General features: G+C 42.3%; 1 protein-coding gene across 2 annotated transcripts in view; it reads left to right on the forward strand.

Moving 5' to 3' along the window:
* dock10 (dedicator of cytokinesis 10) overlaps positions 1 to 19,941 on the forward strand; it is a 377,754-nt gene that overhangs the window by 252,299 nt on the left and 105,514 nt on the right. For both annotated transcript variants that reach the window (XM_041212097.1, XM_041212105.1), the window contains exons 19-27: positions 761 to 853; positions 2,485 to 2,608; positions 5,689 to 5,810; positions 7,122 to 7,208; positions 7,474 to 7,566; positions 7,952 to 8,070; positions 11,666 to 11,735; positions 15,978 to 16,097; positions 19,643 to 19,717. In XM_041212097.1, coding sequence (XP_041068031.1) covers positions 761 to 853; positions 2,485 to 2,608; positions 5,689 to 5,810; positions 7,122 to 7,208; positions 7,474 to 7,566; positions 7,952 to 8,070; positions 11,666 to 11,735; positions 15,978 to 16,097; positions 19,643 to 19,717 — 903 coding nt within the window. The remainder of the gene's footprint in view (positions 1 to 760; positions 854 to 2,484; positions 2,609 to 5,688; positions 5,811 to 7,121; positions 7,209 to 7,473; positions 7,567 to 7,951; positions 8,071 to 11,665; positions 11,736 to 15,977; positions 16,098 to 19,642; positions 19,718 to 19,941) is intronic.

Genomic DNA, 19,941 nt, shown 5'->3' on the forward strand with positions numbered 1-19,941 from the left:
ATAGTCAGCAGTTGAAAATTGTCCCCAGTTTCTTTATTGCATGGTTTCAAAAGACCAGAAAGGTGATGCTATTTCTGATCTGTGCTTCAAATTTTCACAGGTTATTTTTATTTATTGAATATTTTCAAGGCTGAAAGGTTACTTGTGCAATGAAGCAAACTGTAATATTAACGACTAAAGAACATAAAACTAATGGTTAAAAACAAAAAAAAACTGCGGATGCTGGAAATCCAAAACAAAAACAAAAACAGAATTACCTGGAAAAACTCAGCAGGTCTGGCAGCATCAGCGGAGAAGAAAAGAGTTGACATTTCGAGTCCTCATGACCCTTCGACAGAACTTGAGTTCGAGTCCAAGAAAGAGTTGAAATATAAGCTGGTTTAAGGTGTGGGGGGGCGGGGCGGGGGGGCGGGAGTGGGGGGGTGCGGTTGGGGGTTGCGGAGAGAGAGAGAGAGAGAGAGGTGGAGTGGGGGTGTGGTTGTAGGGACCAGCAAGCAATGATAGAAGCAGATCATCAAAAGATGTCAACAACAATAATACAAAAGAACACCTATATGCTCAAGTTCTGTCGAAGGGTCATGAGGACTCGAAACGTCAACTCTTTTCTTCTCCGCTGATGCTGCCAGACCTGCTGAGTTTTTCCAGGTAATTCTGTTTTTGTTTTTGTTATAAAACTAGTGGGTCACTTGGGTGGATGAGATTCATATTTCTTTGTACTTTCAGTAAAGTTATTTTACTTTGCTCTTCATTTTTGTAACAGTGCATCTATGGAAAACCCGGGGGATCACTGTTCACCACTGCAGCACAGACAGCAGTCCTACATCATTCCCAGAACCCCGATTTTTATGATGAGGTATGTTCATCGAAAGTGTTTGGCACATGCTGCATTTAAGTTTGCGATTAGCATGCAAGACATGTGAAGTGCAGACGGAGGATCGAAAATACATCTGTTCACTAAAAGACTGAATATGTTGCAACAACTGATTAGCTACTATTGAATTTAGACCTTGGCTTCCAGCTAGTCTTAACAAACAATTGTTTCAAAATCTGGTATGGAATTTGCACATGAGCCATACAATGGCAGTTGTTAATCAAATGGTAACTAAAAAAAACAAGAAAATTATATGCACCAAATGTTATACTAATGGGAAAGGATAAAATTATCTTCCTATCTGATCTCAAATTGTAATTTTTATTTTAATACATTTAATTGTGAAAAATAGGCACCCTGGTAGATTTTGTATGTGACATTTGCAGCCACTACAAATAAGTAATTGGCAAAGCAACTAGCATGATGAGCTGTATTTCCAATACTTAGGAATAAAAGTTTTGCTTAAACTGTACATTGCTCTAATTATACCACATCCCAAGTGCTGATTCCTGTTTTGTCTATCAGGACACAAGAAAAATACTTGTTTCTTAGACCGATGTTTGCTGGAGGTGTCTAGCAGTCCACTCAAGGAGCCTGAGTTGCTGTGGCAACATGCACTTTTATGTGCATGTTGTAGTCTAGAGCCAAGGGTAGCCCCATCACATGGCTGACCAGGAATCCCTCCTGCTCTTATCACCAGCCATTGGCGTATATTGGAAGGATTTGCAAGTTGATGCTCAACCGTTTGGCTGCGTTATGAACACACCTTCCTTGACCATCAAGTCCTGGAGTGGGACTCAAACCCAGAGCTTCTGGCTCAAAGGCAGGGATATGCTGCCCACTGCACCACAAGACCTCCTTTCAGGCCTATGCTTAGGAAAGGCTAATTCTTAGCTTTAGAAATAAAAACCAAAAATGCTGGAAAAGCTCAGCAGGTCTGGCAGCATCTGTCGAGAGAGAAACAGAGTTAACATTTCGAGTCCACACAACTCTTGTACGGACTTGAAACATTAACTCTGTTTCTCTCTCCACAGATGCTGCCAGACCTGCTGAATTTTAATGGCATTTTCTGTCTTTATTTCAGATTTTCAGCATTCACAGTATTTTGCTTTCATTTTAGCATTAGAAGACTGGGTTTTGAGGAAAGATTGGAGAAATGTGAATATTTCACTTTTGAAAAGAAGAGAATAATAGGAAATTTGAAACACACATACAAAAGCAAAAGGTGCATGAAATGTAAATCTTGAACACTAGCTCATGATAAACTGTGACAATAGGTTCAGAAGAAAGTTTGAGCCTGATATCAATCAGTTCTTCAGCCAAAGAGTGATCAGCACATTAAATAGATTTCTGGACTGGGCAATAGAAGTGAGAACACTAAAATCATTTAAAAAAAATTGTTGCACTTGACTTATTTGTAGATTTTATTCGGTACAGTTGAGTTACAATAGAATGAATAGTTTTCCTCATTTATATATAGGTTGTGATCTTGTGAATGTTCCATACCTGAGCCTTGTAGAGTAAACATTAGACCTAAGTAAAAACTGCTTATAGTGGAACTGACCTGTAAGAATGGTGAGTTTGAACTCTTGTTTGGTATTTCTATTACTCAGGTGAAAATTGAGCTTCCCACTCAACTGAATGAGAAACATCACATTCTTTTTACATTCTATCACATCAGTTGTGACCTTGCTACGAAAAGTGGTTCCAAAAAGAAAGAGGCATTGGAAACACAAGGTAAAAGATCTAATAGTTTAATATAACAATTTTTCACAAATGATTATCTCCTTTTGCTACACTTGCTATAGGATATTCACCGAAAATCCAAATCTTTGGCGATACTTTTTTTTATCGTTTCAAGCTCTCATCAAATGTTCTTGCTATTTAGAAACAGCTATTAAACACCCAGCAAAAATGTTACCATATTAGGTTACCATATTATGGAGAGAAAATAAAAACCCATGGGCAGAAGTTTCCCCCCACTGGGGGGGAAGTTCAGGAGCGGGTGCTTGCAGGCGCGCCTCTGATCGGCGCCCCCGCTATGCGCTTCCTGTGCGGGGGGTGCGGGGGGGGGCGGGGGATTCACTAAGCCAAAAGTGCACTCTTTCACACGTGTGCTGCCTCAGGGTGATCGGCATCTAATTCAAAAATATTAAAAATAGAAAAATAAAATTTCCCTGACATGTCCCCTCGTGTGACACTGTCACATGAGTTGGGGCATGTCCATCGCTTTAGTTAAACTTTTATTAAATTTTTAAAAACCTACATAAAACCTCATCCCACCCGTGGATGAGGTTTCATGCTTTCTCTGAAGCCCACCAGGGCTCCCAGCCTGCCCACCAACCTTAAGGTTGGATGGGCAGGTCCTTTAACTACTTAGTTTTTAAATGGCCTCAATTGGCTGTTGACAGGTCGGCAGGCGCACAGCTGATTCGGCTGTGCCCCTGCCGACCTGAAAATTGAAATGACGTGGGATGACGTCGGGAGTTCTGCCCAACATAATCCGCGTCATTTTATGCATACATGCGGGTCCCACCCCCCGCTTGCCAACCGGGAAATCCTGCCCATTTAGGAAAAACCTCATGCAGCTCACTGTACATTATATTTCAAACAACAGCTTGTTTTTATATAGTGTCACCAATGAAGCAAAGAGTACCCCAAAAACATCACATAACTGTAGTCAGTCAAACATTAACCTAAGGGTCAAATTTTTGCTCCCAAGTTGGAAGTGCAGTATCGTGAGATTTCCTAACTTGGGAGAAAGTGCTTCGAATCTTCAGATTTTCATTCTAGGGTGGATGGGTGCTGACTGGAGTCAGGCTCTCTTCCCCCAACAAAGAGTTCGGAGGCAGGCACAGGGGCTGCCGGGTGCTGAGATGAGCCATTTAAAAGGTTTACCTCGGTGCTATGGGACTTTATCCCAGTTTTGATAAAAACAATAAAACAAAGAACAGCCCTTTACAACCTCACCCCTCATACCCCCTCAGCCTCCACACACTTTCCATGCCAACTCATGTCATCGTGCGCCCACCGCCTAGCCCCATTGTCCCGCCTGCACTCCATGCCAACCTATACCCCTTTACCCACCCCCATGGCCCCTCACACCTTCCTTGCCAGCATGTGGCCATTTATAGTCTCTGTACTAACAGTGCCAACCCATGCCCCCACCCATTAGCCTTTCCCCTTACACCCTTTATGCCAACTGACTAAGTACCCACCAAAGGCAGACCTCAGGATCCATGATGAGATGAAATTAAGTAAAGTTCTAAGCGTCTATTGCAGACTTCATTATATTTTAAAAAATTCTGTCATTGACAACATTTGAATCACTTCAAATCCCTGACTTGACAGTTTGACAGTTCCGTAAAGCTTTTTGACTTTTTACACACATTCATGTCTACTCTTAACAATCCCAAAGGGGTACCTGACTTCTCCTAAAGGGGTACCTTACCTCTCCAAAGAACTCTGCTAGGATCAGGCCTTTTCCTCAAATGCCTAAAACTCACGAGTTGTGTTTTGGAAATCCCAGTATTGCGCAGCTGCCTCCATGGACTGCAGATATGTGAAATATCTCCTTCATTCTCCCATACACCCCAGACTGGTGAAAATGGTGGGTGCTGGGTTTGGGGGTGGGGGAAGTGGAACCTCTGGAATCGGGGCTGCAGCGTCATTTTGGCTCAGGTGCGGAGGCCTTTCGTCTTTACGAAAATTCAAGCCTGAGTTAAAGGAGGAGATTTAGGACAGGAAATCAAATATTTGATCAGAGGTAGATTTTAAGGAGTATCTTAAAGAAGGAGAGGTGAAGAGGTTTATGGAGAGTGTTTCAGAGCTTTAGCTGCAGGTGGCTAAAATAAGGCCACCACAGGTGGGGTGAAGGAAGTGAGAAATGCACAAGTGGCCAGAGTTGGAGGAACACGGAGTTGCAGGGCTAGAGGAAGTGACAGGGATTGGGAGACGTGATGCAATGGAGGGATTTGAACATGAGGATGAGAATTTTTTGATGTTGGTGAACTAAGAGTTGATGTAGGTCAGTGGTGATTGGTGAATAGAACCTGATGCGAGTTAGGATATGGCAGCACCAGAATTTTGGTTGAGCTCGGGAGGCTTTCTAAGAGAGCATTAGAATTGCTAAGTATGGAGGTAACAAAAGCATGGATGTAAATTTCAGCAGCAGATGGGTTGAGACAGGAGGTGTGATATTAGTGAGGTGGGAGTAGGTGGTGTATGTGATGAAGAGGTTATGGGATTGGAAGCTCAGCAAAGGTAGTGGACAGTCTGGTTCAGCCCGACACATGAGCCAGGGAAAGAGATATAATCAATGGTGAAGGAAACGATTTGTGGTGGAAGATAATGGCTTCAATTTTCCCAGCATCTGGTTAAAAGAGTTATCAACTTATTCAGGGCTGGATGACAGACAACATTGAGCTTGTGGGCAGATCAAGAGAGGTGGTGCTGATATCACTGCACATGTGGAACCAAATGTTGTGCCTTCATGAGGTTGACAATTGGGGGCAGTGTATAGATCAGAAATAAGAGATGCCAAGGACAGATTCTAATGAGGCTCTAGAGGTAGTCATGCAGGGGAGGGGGAAGAAGCTATTTGCAGGCGATTGTTTGACTTTGAGTGGCAAGAGTATGGAACCAGTGCCTCTGTTTTGGGGTCAAACACACAAAAAGCAGCACAAGAAAACATTGTTATTATTAGAATTTATTGTAAAGGTAATCCTTAATGAATATGAAACAAAATATATGAAAATTGTTGGACATCTTCTGGCCACATAGAGCATCACAATTTTGTTTGTTCTGTTTCTATATAGTTGGATATGCCTGGCTACCTCTCATGAGAGATGGCAGACTTGCATCTCATGAGCATTCTTTACTTGTAGCAGCCAGTCTTCCTGCTGGTTACCTTGGTAATCAGAACACAACACCAGGGAAGGTAAGAACAAATGAAATGTGCCAATCAACCTGAAACAATAGAAGCAGTAAATATTTTTAAATTTTTTCTCATTAGAAGCAAGGGCAATAGAACTGAATTCTAACTGAAAGAACCGGCGGGTTATGTGCAGGTGGGGGCTAAAGTACCAGAAATCTGCTCCTCTTTAACTGAACTTGGAAGGTGGATGGGTGGCCAACCCAATCCAAGCAGGTGGGTTGAAAATTAAAATATGAAAATGAGGCTGCAAGCCCCCTTTTTTTTGGAGAAATTTACAAACTTTACTGCTGTTGGCTGGATTTCCTGAGCCACCAGCAGCTTCCTCAATGCATGGATTCAGGAGGTAAGTGCCCTCACACTTAACCCCTGGATCCAGATATGTCTAGGGGCGGATCCTCCTTGATTGAGGGCTCTCAACGGCCTTTCCTTCCTACACCCTCAACCCCAAAGCCACTGTCCTCCTGTGGCACTCTAACCCCATGGATAGCACCAGGCCCTCACTCCACCAGGCTCTGAGGTCTTTGATCACTTCCATCATGAGGTCTCTGACCTTTCCAGCATCCCCCACACCCCCTCCATGAGAGCTGACCTTCTCCCGCACCTCACCCCCACCCCAGATACCCCCCAACCTGCAGCAACCCCCGTTCCCAATGCTGACTTACCTGCTGCTGTGGTCGTCAGTGACCAGGTCCCAGCCGAACTAAAGGCTCAGCTGACAATCAAGCTGGATGTCTGAGGGGCAATCAATGGCCCATGTCCCTAACATGCTGTGGCATTAAAATTCTATATGCAGAGGACTCCTGAATGGTGGATTCCACCTGACTCTGACCAAGTTGCTCCCTGCCAGTCAGGTTAGTGAAAATTCTGCCCCTAGTGCTAACCTTGCAGTATTTACAGGAGTGGATAGGGGAAGGTGCAACCTGAAGATGTTTTATTGCAATGGTTATTTAACACCAGGTTCCTTGCCATTGGTTTGTGCCAACCTGCCAGCAGGCATTTGGGTGTTCAGAATGATCTCTGTGCTGGAGCAGTTAGGCCCAACGCAAAGTTGATATTGTACCTTGGGCCTCATTTATATCAGGTCAGCAAGCTGCAGGCACCTCAGGTAACTTGCTGGCAGAGAAGCTTTGAATTTTGGGCCAGTATGTTGCCCGCGTCAGCTTTGAAGTCGGTCTGTAGAGGGGAGATGGAGCAGTTGGGATTGAGGGGATGACTGGAGGAGGAGGAGTGAGGTTAATTAACAGACGAGGAGGGAGTTGGTTCGCTGAGTAGTCACACATCTGTAATTGATTTTTAAACTTTATTTCTGAGCAGGCGAATGGATCTGATATTAAGTGGGTTGATGGAGGGAAGCCACTCTTCAAAGTCTCTGTGCAGGTCGTATCTACAATCTATACTCAGGTATGGTTTTAATCTGATTTTCTAATTTGGGTGCAATGCTTTCTAGCCCCACTTTCCATTTAAAGGCTGATAGCGCAGTAAGGAGTGAATGCTGAGAAAGAAGTTGCCTAAACTAGTTCAAAGTAAGTCAGGAGCAGTGGGTCCAACTAATGCTCTCCTTGAGGCGCAGTCCCTGCCCAGGAGCACCTGATCGGGGAATTAGCTTGTTAGTACACTAACCTATCAAGGAAATGAAGAGTCCATGATTATTTTTGCTTTTTATTAGGAAGAAAACCTGAACAACTTTTTTCAGGAATGCCAAAATAGAGAAGACGGGAGGTCGCAGCCTCCATCCTCAGATTTTATCAACTGCATAGAGGTTTGAACATTTAAATCAATTTAAAATTGAAATATTTTCATAATATGGTACTTCAAATTGTATATACAGTCGTTTTTGTTGATTACATCAGTTGCTGTTTCAGGGGAAGCAAGTATCATTGTTGGGGAATTTAAACCCTAAACTTGTAATGAACATTAATGTTCATGAACAAAATCCAAACTAACTCACGTGTTAACTGATAGAGAGACTTTGAAAGTAAGTGAAGTACTTCAAAATAGATGTGACTCTAAACAGTAATATAAACATCTGGTTAAGTGCAGGGAAGCAATACTCCAAAGTGGACCTCTGTTTAATTCATTGGAGCTTATTGTTAATGGTGTGTCAGAAATGTTTTGATCCTTAAGCTGTTTCTAATCATTTTCAGGGTCTACTTGGCATCGAAAAAATCTACGTGACAGTACATTTCCTTCCTGTTCTTCTGAATCAGTTGCTTTGCATCTTGATACAGAATGATGAAAATCAAGTTGCTACTGCCACCATCAGGTAGAAGTATAGAAAATATTAACTGAGAAAATAGCAGTTTGAGTTCAAGCATACAATATATTTAGTTTATCTGTTATGCGAGCCAATAATGTGCTGAATGTTTCAAATTAACTTTGACATCAAAAAAGGAAACATGCACCACTGTCTTTCCACATACCTGGTATAATGGTAGCACTTTGATATGAATTGGTGATGATAATCCCAGAGTTGAATATTCAAATATGGTCATAGTTAGACATCAAAAATTATATGTACATTCATTTTTACTGTTTATTTCAAATAAAATATTCAGATATTAGATATTTTATCTCCAGATGTTATTGCAGAATTTACACTCTGCCTTGGGGGCCCTCCTGTCTGATACGTGCTTGGAGGCTGCTGACTGAATTCGACTGAGAAAAGCAGCAGTGGTTGGATGGGACATTCTGGCATTCTTGCTGTGTAATGTTACAATGTTACAGGACATAAGGGGGATAATGTTAACTTTGTGAGGGCATAAAATGGTCAAAAATGAATTGGCAGCTCATCTCTCCTAATGTTTATTTCCATGGAAATCAATGGGCTTGGAGTTGGGAGACAATGGCAAGAGGAAAGTGAGGTTTGAGATGGAGCTGAAGTTATAGATGATAGATGAATTGAGATAGCTTTGTGAGGAGGGGAATGATACTGCCCAGCCCCAAAATCATTTACATTGTTGACAATTAAGCTTGGGATAGCAAGAGATAGCTACAGTGTTCATGTGATTAAAGTTCACTTTAGTATTAATATTTTAAATTAATTTAAATGGAAGGAATATTAGGTGGACCCCCTTCCTCCCTGCCAACTTGCCTCTATTCACTGTGCCCAGGTGATTCAGTACATCCAGGAACTGGAACAGGAAAATCTACCCCAATGTTCGCAGGCTCCCAAAATGATAAATTATGCAAGATAACTGTGGATTAATTTACTAATCATTGATTTACTGATTCATTCACCAGTATAGTGTTGTGAAGGTAGGACTTTGACAATGCAATAAGTTGAGTAATTCTGAAATGTAAATTGCGTGTTTGATCAGACCAACTGTCCAAACAGATCCGTGATCTTAGGGAGGTACTTATCTTACAGTAACTGAGACTTAGCAATCACTATTATCTGTAAAAGATCATTGAACAAAGCTAATAACTGGAACAATTGGGTCTGTCGGTCCAGATCAAAGAGGATACCTCTGCAAGGTGTTTGATGGGACAGGAAGTACCAATGCCAATTAACTCAAGTTATAAACTTGCTGGGTAAGCAGGAAACTTGAGCTTGGGCTGGCGCAGACAAAAATGCTTAGACTTATTGAGTGGTACTGGTCCTGTGGGTTAAACATCAAAGTGGCACCAGGAGGAATTTCTCTGATGTATTCCTGCCTCCAGGAAGATCACGCGGAGATGGGTCAGTACCTGGAAAGGCTATCCTCTAGCAGCAGCAGGTACCCAAGCTGCATAATGAAATGCATATTTGTGGGCTGATTGGGCACATCAGAGGGATCTTCCCGATGGAAACAAGTCCCTTGCTGAAGGTGGCCTGCGAAGCCTCCTGTTCTGCACCCTCTGGAGCTGCAACCATCAAGCAGACCACTGCTGCCACCAGCCATCCTGTGGAAGGATTTCTCTTCCACAGGTGTGATCTTGCAGCTGTGGTCACTGTTTACTATATTACATTGAATATCTTTTCACAGAGCACCTGAAGATGGAGGTGCCCATGTGTTCCTCCTCCGACAGTAGCACCTTTCATGGTGGGGATGCTGTCCTTCTATGGCTGTAGGACCTCTGATTAGGCATGTCTGATTAGGGACCCATCTGCTATCCTTAACTGGATGCCAGACCCAGAGTCGACTTCTTAATTGGAAGATCTCTCAGGCGGCACACTGACAGTTGGGAGCGTGACCCAGGAGTGGTCCAGACACGCTCAGTCCCTATGAGCATACATTCTACCCATTGATGTAGATTTGAAAACATTGTGACAATTAAGTTACAACCAGTTGGTGTCAAGTCCAAACCCTTGCAAGTCTAACAGTTGTGTGGAAATATTTGAAATGTCATCATTATTAAGGACCATGTTCTAATGTACAGAATTTCAAGTTTCAATAACATTAGAACTTGTAAGAAATCATTGACCGCCTGCAATTCTCTGAAAGAAGACACTGGGCAGCATTTTCCAGTCGGCAAGCGGGGGCGGGGCCCACTCGCCAATGCATAAAATGATGTGGGGTGATGTCAGGCGTGTATCCTGACGTCAACCTGCGTCATTTAGATTTTCAGTTTGGCTGTGTGCCCGCTGACCTGCCAACGGCCTATTAAACCATTGAAAAAGCAACTAAAATAATTAATGAACCTGCCTGTCCAACCTTAAGGTTAATGGGCAGGCGAGAAGCCTAGGTGGCCTTCCACGAGCGGGATGAGGTTTCATGAGGGATTTAAAATGTTTGGAAAATTTTTAAATAAAAGTAATGGACATGTCCCAGCTCATGTGACAGTGTCACATGAGGGGACATGTCAGGAAAATTTTTTCTTACCTTTAATAAATTTTTAAAAGTTCAACCTGATCTCCCTGAGGCAGCGCTTTGCCTCAGGGAGATCTGTGCACTCTTATGAGCACATGCGCAAAAGAGCGCACTCCTGGCTCAGGGAATCCAGCAGCCCCCCCCCCCCACCCCACCACACCATCCCCCCGCCCGCACAGTGCTTCTGGGCGGACGTCACATAAAATGGCGGCACGCCCCCTAGCTGGGGGCGCCAGTCGGGAACCCGCCCACTCCCGCACAACCCCCACAACGGGGGGAAAATGCTGCCCATTGAGTAAATATAATCGATTGCTAACCCATCTTTTGTTAAAAATGCTATATTTGAAACTGAGTGTGATCTGTAAGAGATAATTTTAGTAAATGCCAATATAGATCTGTCATGTGAACAATCTGACCTGTTTTAGTGAAGCGATCACTGAAGTTGATGCAGTCACTTGGGCCTTAGAAGCAGTACATGTTGTCAAATTAATACTTTGGATTGTTAATGAACTGAACTTTTTTATTGGTGGAAACCAAAGCTTAGGTTAGAATTTAGTTTTGAACCATGCTAATTACAGGTGAAATGAAAACCAAACTTGGGAATTTTATCCTTAATTGCTGTAGCCTGACACTGACCTAAACCTTCAGTGAAATGTCACTGTAGTCCCAGAGGACCATAGGCTGCTGCTCTCTTATTAGAGAGAGAGACAACTGGTGGTGAGTTTAACCTGAGGGTCAACACACCTCAGGCAAGGGCAAGGTTGAGAAGGCAGGGCCTTTGCGGATGACCCCAGCCAGTACAGGAATTGAACCCATGCTGTTGGCATTGCTCTTCATCACAAACCAGCTGTCCAGCCAACTGAGCTAACTGACCCCCTGAAACATTCAGTGCCTCTTAACACATGTTTTTTTGGTCTAATCCATTACCAGCCCTGGCTATTTTGTTAATGAGTGATGTAAAATTAAAAAAGACATTTGTACCTGTAAGAAAGATCTGGTTATAAAAGCCTTAAAACGAAGCAAGCAATACCTTTCTATGTGCTAAAATACTTTTTTTCTGTTTCTAAGGGCCATTGTTGACATTGTTGCTAAGTGCCATGAAGAACAATTAGACATCCACCTCCGCTCATACATTAAGGTATAATTAAAGGTTTAACACACTGTATCCATGTAATTGAGATGTATTTCCTTATTCAGAAAGCGTGTACAGGTATAGATCTGTGTGTCCTCATTATTCAAAACATAATGATTCTCTCAGCCCTGCTGAGGGCCTGGCATTGGGAACTCACTGGAAGGGGAGTCTGAAAATTACATAAGCAGCCATTAAATTTAGCTCTGGCTACTGAAAGATAAATGGCCGCCTATAGATCAAAAGGAAGGAAAGGTTCTTCTAGCCTTTGAAAAAGCTCTCAGTATTTATCACACATGTTTCTGTAATAAATTCAGATCTGCCATTGGCACCTTCGTGAGTTCAATATTGTCAGTTGCTCCCACAACTGGTTTGAGCATCTTATTGTTATAGGTGTCGACTCAAACCGCCACACATTGTACGACTGAAATATTGTGTTTTTGATACATACACTTATATCCTTTTCCAACCTTTTTAAAGTTGGACCAAAAGCTCCTTGAAAATCCTTGGGTCCTCCCTTTGAGAAGAGGCCAGTTCACAAGAACACAAGAATTAGGAGCAGGAGTAGGCCATTTGGTCCTTCGAGATGGCTCCACCATTCAATAAGATCATGGCTGATCTGATTGTGCCCTCAACTCCACTTTCCTGTCTGCACCCCAAAACATTTGATTGCTTTGTCATTGAAAAATTTATTTAACTCAGTCTTGAATATATTTAATTACCAAGCCTCCACTGCTCTCTGGGAGAGAGAATTCCATGTACCAATGACTATCTAAAAGAAAAAAAAATTCTCACCTTTATCTTAAATGGGAGACCCCTAATTTTTAAACAGTGTGCCCTAGTTCTAGACTCCCCCACAAGGAGAAACATCTCCTCAGCATCCACCTTGTCAAGTCCCGTCATATGTTATATGTTTCATTAAGACCTCTCATTCTTCTAAACTTCAGTGGACGTAGGTCCAACCTGCTGAACATTTCTGTGTAAGATAACCCCTTTGCAAATAACACTAAAATTAGCCATGTCGTTGATAGTGAAGAGGAGTGAAGTTGTCTCCAGGATTATATCAATGGCTTGGTTAAGTGGGCGGAAAAGTGGCAAATGGAATTCAGTCCGGAAAAATTTAAAGTAGTGCATTTGGGGAGGGCATAAAGCAAGGGAATACTGAATTAATGGAAGGATATTGAGAGGGGTTGAGGAACTGAAAGATCTTGAAGGTCCTTGAAGTGGCAGGATAGGTGGATAAGGTGGTGAAGAAAGCATTTGGAATGCTTTCCTTTATTGGACGAGGTATAGAATACAAAGGTAGGGATGATATGATGGAACTGTATAAAACACTGGTTAGGCCACAGCTGGAATTTTGTGTACAGCTCTGGTCACCACATTACAGGAAGGACATAATTGCTATGGAAAGAGTACAGAGGGGGTTTTACAAGAATGTTGCCAGAGCTTGAAAATTGCAGCTATGAGGAAAGATTGGATAGGCTAGGGTTGTTTTGTTTAGAACAGAGGAGGCTGAGGGGTGACCTAATTGAGGTGTATAAAATTATGAGGGTCCTAGATAGGATAGACAGAAAAAACCTGTTTACTCCTACCAGAGGGGTAAATTACCAGGGGGCATAGATTTAGGTGATTGGTAAAAGGTTTAGAGGAGACTTAAGGAAAAATATTTTCACCCAGAGGGTAGTGGGCATCTGGAATTCACTGCCTAAATTGGTGGTTGAGGCTGAAACACTCAACTCATTTAAAAGGTACCTGGATCTGCATCTGAAGTGCTGTAACCTGTAAGGCTCTGGACCAAGAGCTGGAAAGTGAGATTAAAATGAGCAGCTAGTCTCAATTTTTTCTCTCTTTGGTCTATGCAGGCACCATTGGCTGAATGGCTTCTTTCTGCACCGTAACTTTTCTATTGTTCTATGATTCATGCCAGGAAATCAGTTGAGTGAATCTTTTTTGAACTGCTTCTGATGCAATTATATCCTTCCTTAACTAAGGAGACCAAAACTATTAGCAATAATCCTGATGCAATCTAACTAAGGCCCTGTATAGCTGTAGCAACACTTCCCTACTTTTATATTGATTCCCCTTGCAATAGACGCCAACAATTCATTTGCTTTCACAATCACATGCTCTATCTATATACAAAGTGTTTGTGATTCATATACCAGGACACCCAATTCCCTGTGTACCCCCAAGTTCTGGGGCAGGACCTTGCCCTTGGCAGAAGTGCTTAGCAGGGGCGCATAGGAAGCTGACCGCCGCCTGTGACTGGCTGCGCACCGTAATTTCACGCGGGTAGACCAATTAAGGCTCGCCCTGGGTGGATAGCGAGCTGCAGCACTGAGTGCTGCCTGTGCAAGCGAGGGAACGAGGGCAAGCCGGGCCTAGCACGCAGTTCGCGCATGTGCGAAAAAGAGCACTTCAAGAGCGCTTCAGCTCTGTGCCTCAGGGAGATTGAAGTGCTGTGTAAAACAAAAAATGAAGAGAATAAAAATTTTATAAAACATGTCCCCTCATGTGACTCTGTCACATGAGCTGGGACATGTATTTAATTCAAAAATAAAGTTTTTATTTAATGTTTATTTGCTTTAGGAAACCTCATCCCCTTGTGGATGAGGTTTCCTAAAAATTATAAAGGCTGCTTGGCCTTCCTGCCTGTCTGCCAACCATTAGGTTGGACAGGCAGCGTAAAGGTGAATTTAATTAGATCGTTAATGGCCTTAATAGGCCTTTTAATTATCGGTGGACACACAGCCGAATCCGTCATGCGCCCACTGAACAAGATATCACGAGACTGTGCGATGACGTCGGGACGCATGCCCAACTCCATCACATGTCATTTTATGCTCTGGAGTGTCAGGCATGTGCCCACACACTGAGCGTAATATTCTGCCTCTGCAGTTCTTCTCCATTTAAATAGTATACGGCTTTTCTATTCTTCCTGCCAAAGTGAACAAGTTCACATTTTCCCACATTATACTCCATCTGCCAAATATTTTCCCACTCAGTTAACCTAAATATAACCCTCTGTAGACTCAGTGTGTACTCCTGACAACCTACTTTCCTACCGATCTTTACACCATCAGCAAATTTAGCTATCGTACATTTGGTCCCTTCATCCAAGTCATTGATATAGATTGTAAATAGTTGAGGCCTCAGCGCTGATCCCTGTGACACTGCACTAGTAATAGCTTGTCAACTTGAAATTGACCCATTTATCCCTCTACTCTGCTTCCTGTTAGCTAACCAATGTGCCACCCTACACATGAGCTTTTATTTTGTGTAATAACCTTTGATGTTGGCACCTTAGTGGACGTCTTTTAGAAATCCAAGTACACTACATCCACAAGTTCCCCATTATCCATCTTGCTTGTTACTTCTTCAAAGAATTCTAATAAATTAGTTAAACCTGATTTCCCTTTCACAAAACTAAGCTGATTCTGCCTGATTGAATTATGATTTTCTAAATGTTCTGCTATTATCTCCTTAATAATGGATTCTAGCATTTCCCTATGACAGATGTTAGGCTTACTGGCTTAAAATTTCTTCCTCTGTCTCCCTCCTTTCTTGAATAGAGGAGTTATATTTATGATTTTCCAAACTGTTGGCACCTATCCAGAATCTAGGGATTTTTAGAAGTTCACAACCAATGCCTTTATTATCTCTGCAGCCACTTTTTTTAAGATCCTAAGATGCAGGCCATCATGTCAAGGGACTTGTCAGCCTATAATTCTAATAGTTTCCTCAGTACTTTTTCCATGGTAATTGTGATTGTTTTGAGTTCCTCTCTCACTTTTACCTCTTGATTTTCAAATATTCTTGGTCTATCAAATTAAGAAGAAACCAGCAAGAACTGACTGGCCATCTTTTTAAAAAATATATATTTTTCTAAGATAATTCTTTAGCGGTTCCTGTCTAGTTCAGGCATGAACGTAGGGCTGGATTCTCCTTCAGTGTGCACCACTTGGTGATTTTCCATCCATCAAAATGGCTGGGCAGAAAATTGCTCACTGGGGAGCAGAGAATTGGAAAATCCTGCCCATGATGTTCTGGCCACAAAGGTGCAAGGGTGGCACAGATGTTACATGTGTGATATCTTCAAACATGATATACATGCTAGGCTCAATACTTTTAAGATTCGGACATTAATAATGAACATATTTGTTAACTATTGCATACTGTGGCCATTATTTAGTGCTTGAAGCCAACTGTGGGTGTCCTGATTTTCCTCGTACAAATCTATGTTTTATGTAGTTTGTTTTCCAGGCTGAATTTCCTGAATTGAAGCAGCAAACAATTCATGAAGAGCTTTTAAAAGGCATAACCAAAGTCCTGACATCTACTGATGCCACAGATGTTAAACGATTGCTAAAAGTAAGTCTTAAATTGTGAAAAATAATGTTTCTGTCAATGTATTTGTGTTGTCATAATTTAAATATATTCAAATATAAACTGCATAACAATACTATGGGTTGATTAGCATCTAAGGTTCAAATCCATTTAAAGCAAGCTGATTATCAAATATTAAACATATATTGGATGCGTCTTGAGAGTATTTGAATAAAATTTGGAGGTGTCTCCTGAATTCTGATACGTTTGGTGAGGCTATATGGAGTACAGACGTGTAGCATAAATTTGCTTCAATCAAGTTTAGCAATTAAATCATTATTTTTCCTCTACAGAGCTGTGGATCTGTAAAATGAATATTTAACAAAAGCAGTTATTGATAAATTGAAGGGCTCCTTTATAAGGGATAAAAACAAAAACAAAAATCTGCGGATGCTAGAAATCCAAAACAAAAACAGAATTACCTGGAAAAACTCAGCAGGTCTGGCAGCATCGGTGGAGAAGAAAGGAGTTGACGTTTTGAGTCCTCATGACCCTTCAACAGAACTGAGTGAACATTAGGAGAGGGGTGAAATATAAACTGCTTTAAGGTGGGGGGGGTACGGTGTTGGGGGTGGGGGGAGAGAACTGGGTGGGGGGGTGGGTGTGGTGTGGTGGTGTGGTTGTAGGAACGAGCAATCAATGATAGGAGCAGATAATCAAAAAATGTCACAGACAAAGGAACAAAGAGGTGTTGAAGGTGGTGATATTATCTAAACAAATGTGCTAATTAAGAATGGATGGCAGGCACTCAAGGTACCGCTCTAGTGGGGGTGGGTGGAAAGACTAGCAGGGCATACAAGATTTAAAAATAATGGAAATAGGTGGGAAAAGAAAAATCTATATAAATTATTGGAAAAAACAAAAGGAAGGGGGAAGAAACGGAAGGGGGGTGGGGATGGAGGAGGGAGTTCAAGATCTAAAGTTGTTGAATTCAATATTCAGTCCGGAAGGCTATAAAGTGCCTAGTCGGAAGATGAGGTGCTGTTCCTCCAGTTTGCGTTGGGCTTCACTGGAACAATGCAGCAAGCCAAGGACAGACATTTGGGCAAGAGAGCAGGGTGGAGTGTTAAAATGGCAAGCGACAGGGAGGTTTGGGTCTTTCTTGCGGACAGACCACAGGTGTTCTGCAAAGCGGTCGCCCAGTTTATGTTTGGTCTCTCCAATGTAGAGGAAACCGCATTGGGAGCAACGAATGCAGTAGATTAAGTTGAGGGAAATGCAAGTGAAATGCTGCTTCACTTGAAAGGAGTGTTTGGGCCCTTGGACAGTGAGGAGAGAGGAAGTGAAGGGGCAGGTGTTGCATCTTTTGCGTGGGCATGGGGAGGTGCCATAGGTAGGGGTTGAGGAGTAGAGGGTGATGGAGGAGTGGACCAGGGTGTCCCGGAGGGAACAATCCCTACGGAATGCTGCCGGGGGGTGTGAAGGGAAGATGTGTTTGGTGGTGGCATCATGCTGGAGTTGGCGGAAATGGCGGAGGATGATCCTTTGAATGCGAAGGCTGGTGGGGTGATAAGTGAGGACAAGGGGAACCCTATCATGTTTCTGGGAGGGAGGAGAAGGCATGAGGGCGGATGTGCGGGAGATGGGCCGGACACGGTTGAGGGCCCTGTCTCCTCCATCACCCCCTACTCCTCAACCCCCTCCTATGGCACCTCCCCATGCCCACGCAAAGGATGCAACACCTGCCCCTTCACTTCCTCTCTCCTCACCGTCCAAGGGCCCAAACAGTCCTTTCAAGTGAAGCAACATTTCACTTGCATTTACTTCAACTTAATCTACTGCATTCGTTGCTCCCAATGCGGTTTCCTCTACATTGGAGAGACCAAACATAAACTGGGCGACCGCTTTGCAGAACACCTGCGGTCTGTCCGCAAGAAAGACCCAAACCTCCCTGTCGCTTGGCATTTTAACACTCCACCCTGCTCTCTTGCCCACATGTCTGTCCTTGGCTTGCTGCATTGTTCCAGTGAAGCCCAACGCAAACTGGAGGAACAGCACCTCATCTTCCGACTAGGCACTTTACAGCCTTCCAGCCTGAATATTGAATTCAACAACTTTAGATCTTGAACTCCCTCCTCCATCCCCACCCCCCTTCCATTTCTTCCCCCTTCCTTTTGTTTTTTCCAATAATTTATATAGATTTTTCTTTTCCCACCTATTTCCATTATTTTTAAATCTTGTATGCCCTGCTAGTCTTTCCACCCACCCCCACTAGAGCTGTACCTTGAGTGCCTGCCATCCATTCTTAATTAGCACATTTGTTTAGATAGTATCACCACCTTCAACACCTCTTTGTTCCTTTGTCTGTGACATCTTTTGATTATCTGCTCCTATCACTGCTTGCTTGCCCCTACAACCACTCCACACACCCACTCCCCCACCACCCCCAACCTTAAAGCAGCTTATATTTCATCTCTCTCCTAATATTCACTCAGTTCTGTTGAAGAGTCATGAGGACTCGAAACGTCAACTCTTTTCTTCTCCGCCGATGCTGCCAGATCTGCTGAGTTTTTCCAGGTAATTCTGTTTTTCCTTTATAAGGGAGTTGGACAAATTTGGAATGCAGTGAAGTTTGTCAGGGAATGAATTTATTTATGGAATATAGTTGTTTCTACTCACACTCAGGAAGTTGGACATCTTGCTTTATTATCTTTAAGAATCTGGGAGAAAATTTCATGGTGTTATTTTGTGCAAGTTTTCTCTAGTTTTCTTTACCAAAGGAAATTGGGTAGTTGAATAAATTTAGTCACTTTTCAAGAGAGTATATTTAATGGCCCAAACATAACTACCTTCTTCCTTAACTAATGTTCATAGTTTTTAAACAAAATATAATCCTTCACATAAAAAGTAATTGAACTGTGTTAAGCATTCTTCTTACGTTATGTGTATTTTTTTTATAAATACAGTTTCACTGCCCCTTGGCCATTAAAATTAAATCAAACAGCTGAATGTTTTTACCCTTAACTTAAGCATCCTTTTGTGCTATCTGTTCTCTTTCAGTAGTTTTGTTTAAAGCAAGTGCTCTGCTATTATTTGGATACTGACTGGGAGGAGTTACTGTTGTTTGTCAGTATGAGAGGAGCAGAATTACCTGCTTGTGAAGATGGAGATTAATTCAGTTTCATTTCAGCTGTATCATGCACGTCTTCTTCACACCATTTACCTCAGCAGCACCTCAAAGTTTTAAAGCTGTGGCTCATTGTTCCTTAGTGTCCAAGCAAAAATAGTCAGTTGAAAGTTAACAGATGGTCAGGCCATAAGTATTGTTCATCAAATTTAATATCAGTGCAACTATGACTCCACTGTAAACATTGACAGTAAAATACGTACATTTTTCTTTGATTTTCGTTTCTAAAGTCATGCACTCATTTTGTCAGATAGTATAATGAACGGCCAGTGTTAGCTTCTAATTTAGTGTTTGGCCAACTTTCATGCTTCCATCCTGAAGTTCTGCCATCTCACAGGTTGTTTACGTTTTTGTAGTTCTGGCCATTGTTCGGGTTTCTGATGATCTAATTATTATTTTACAGCATTCATGGTTCCTCTTTGAAATTGTTACAAAGTCAATGGTGCAATATATGGTTGATGATGACAAGAAACTGCAGGTAGGACTATGTGGGGGTGGGGGAAGCACAGAAGCCATTTGTTGCAAAAGATAAAATATCATGTCACATTTTGATTAAATTACACCTACAACTACTCATTATACCCAATTCTGAAGTTACAAGCTCCCCTATTGCAACATTTGAGTTTATCCTTGAGCCAAGGCAAACAATGGAGTTCCAACCTTCGTAATTGTAACCAATAATGAGAAATAATTTAATGTAAC

Source organism: Carcharodon carcharias, chromosome 2 (genome assembly GCF_017639515.1).
Source record: "Carcharodon carcharias isolate sCarCar2 chromosome 2, sCarCar2.pri, whole genome shotgun sequence".
In the NCBI taxonomy this organism is placed as follows: Eukaryota; Metazoa; Chordata; class Chondrichthyes; order Lamniformes; family Lamnidae; genus Carcharodon; species Carcharodon carcharias.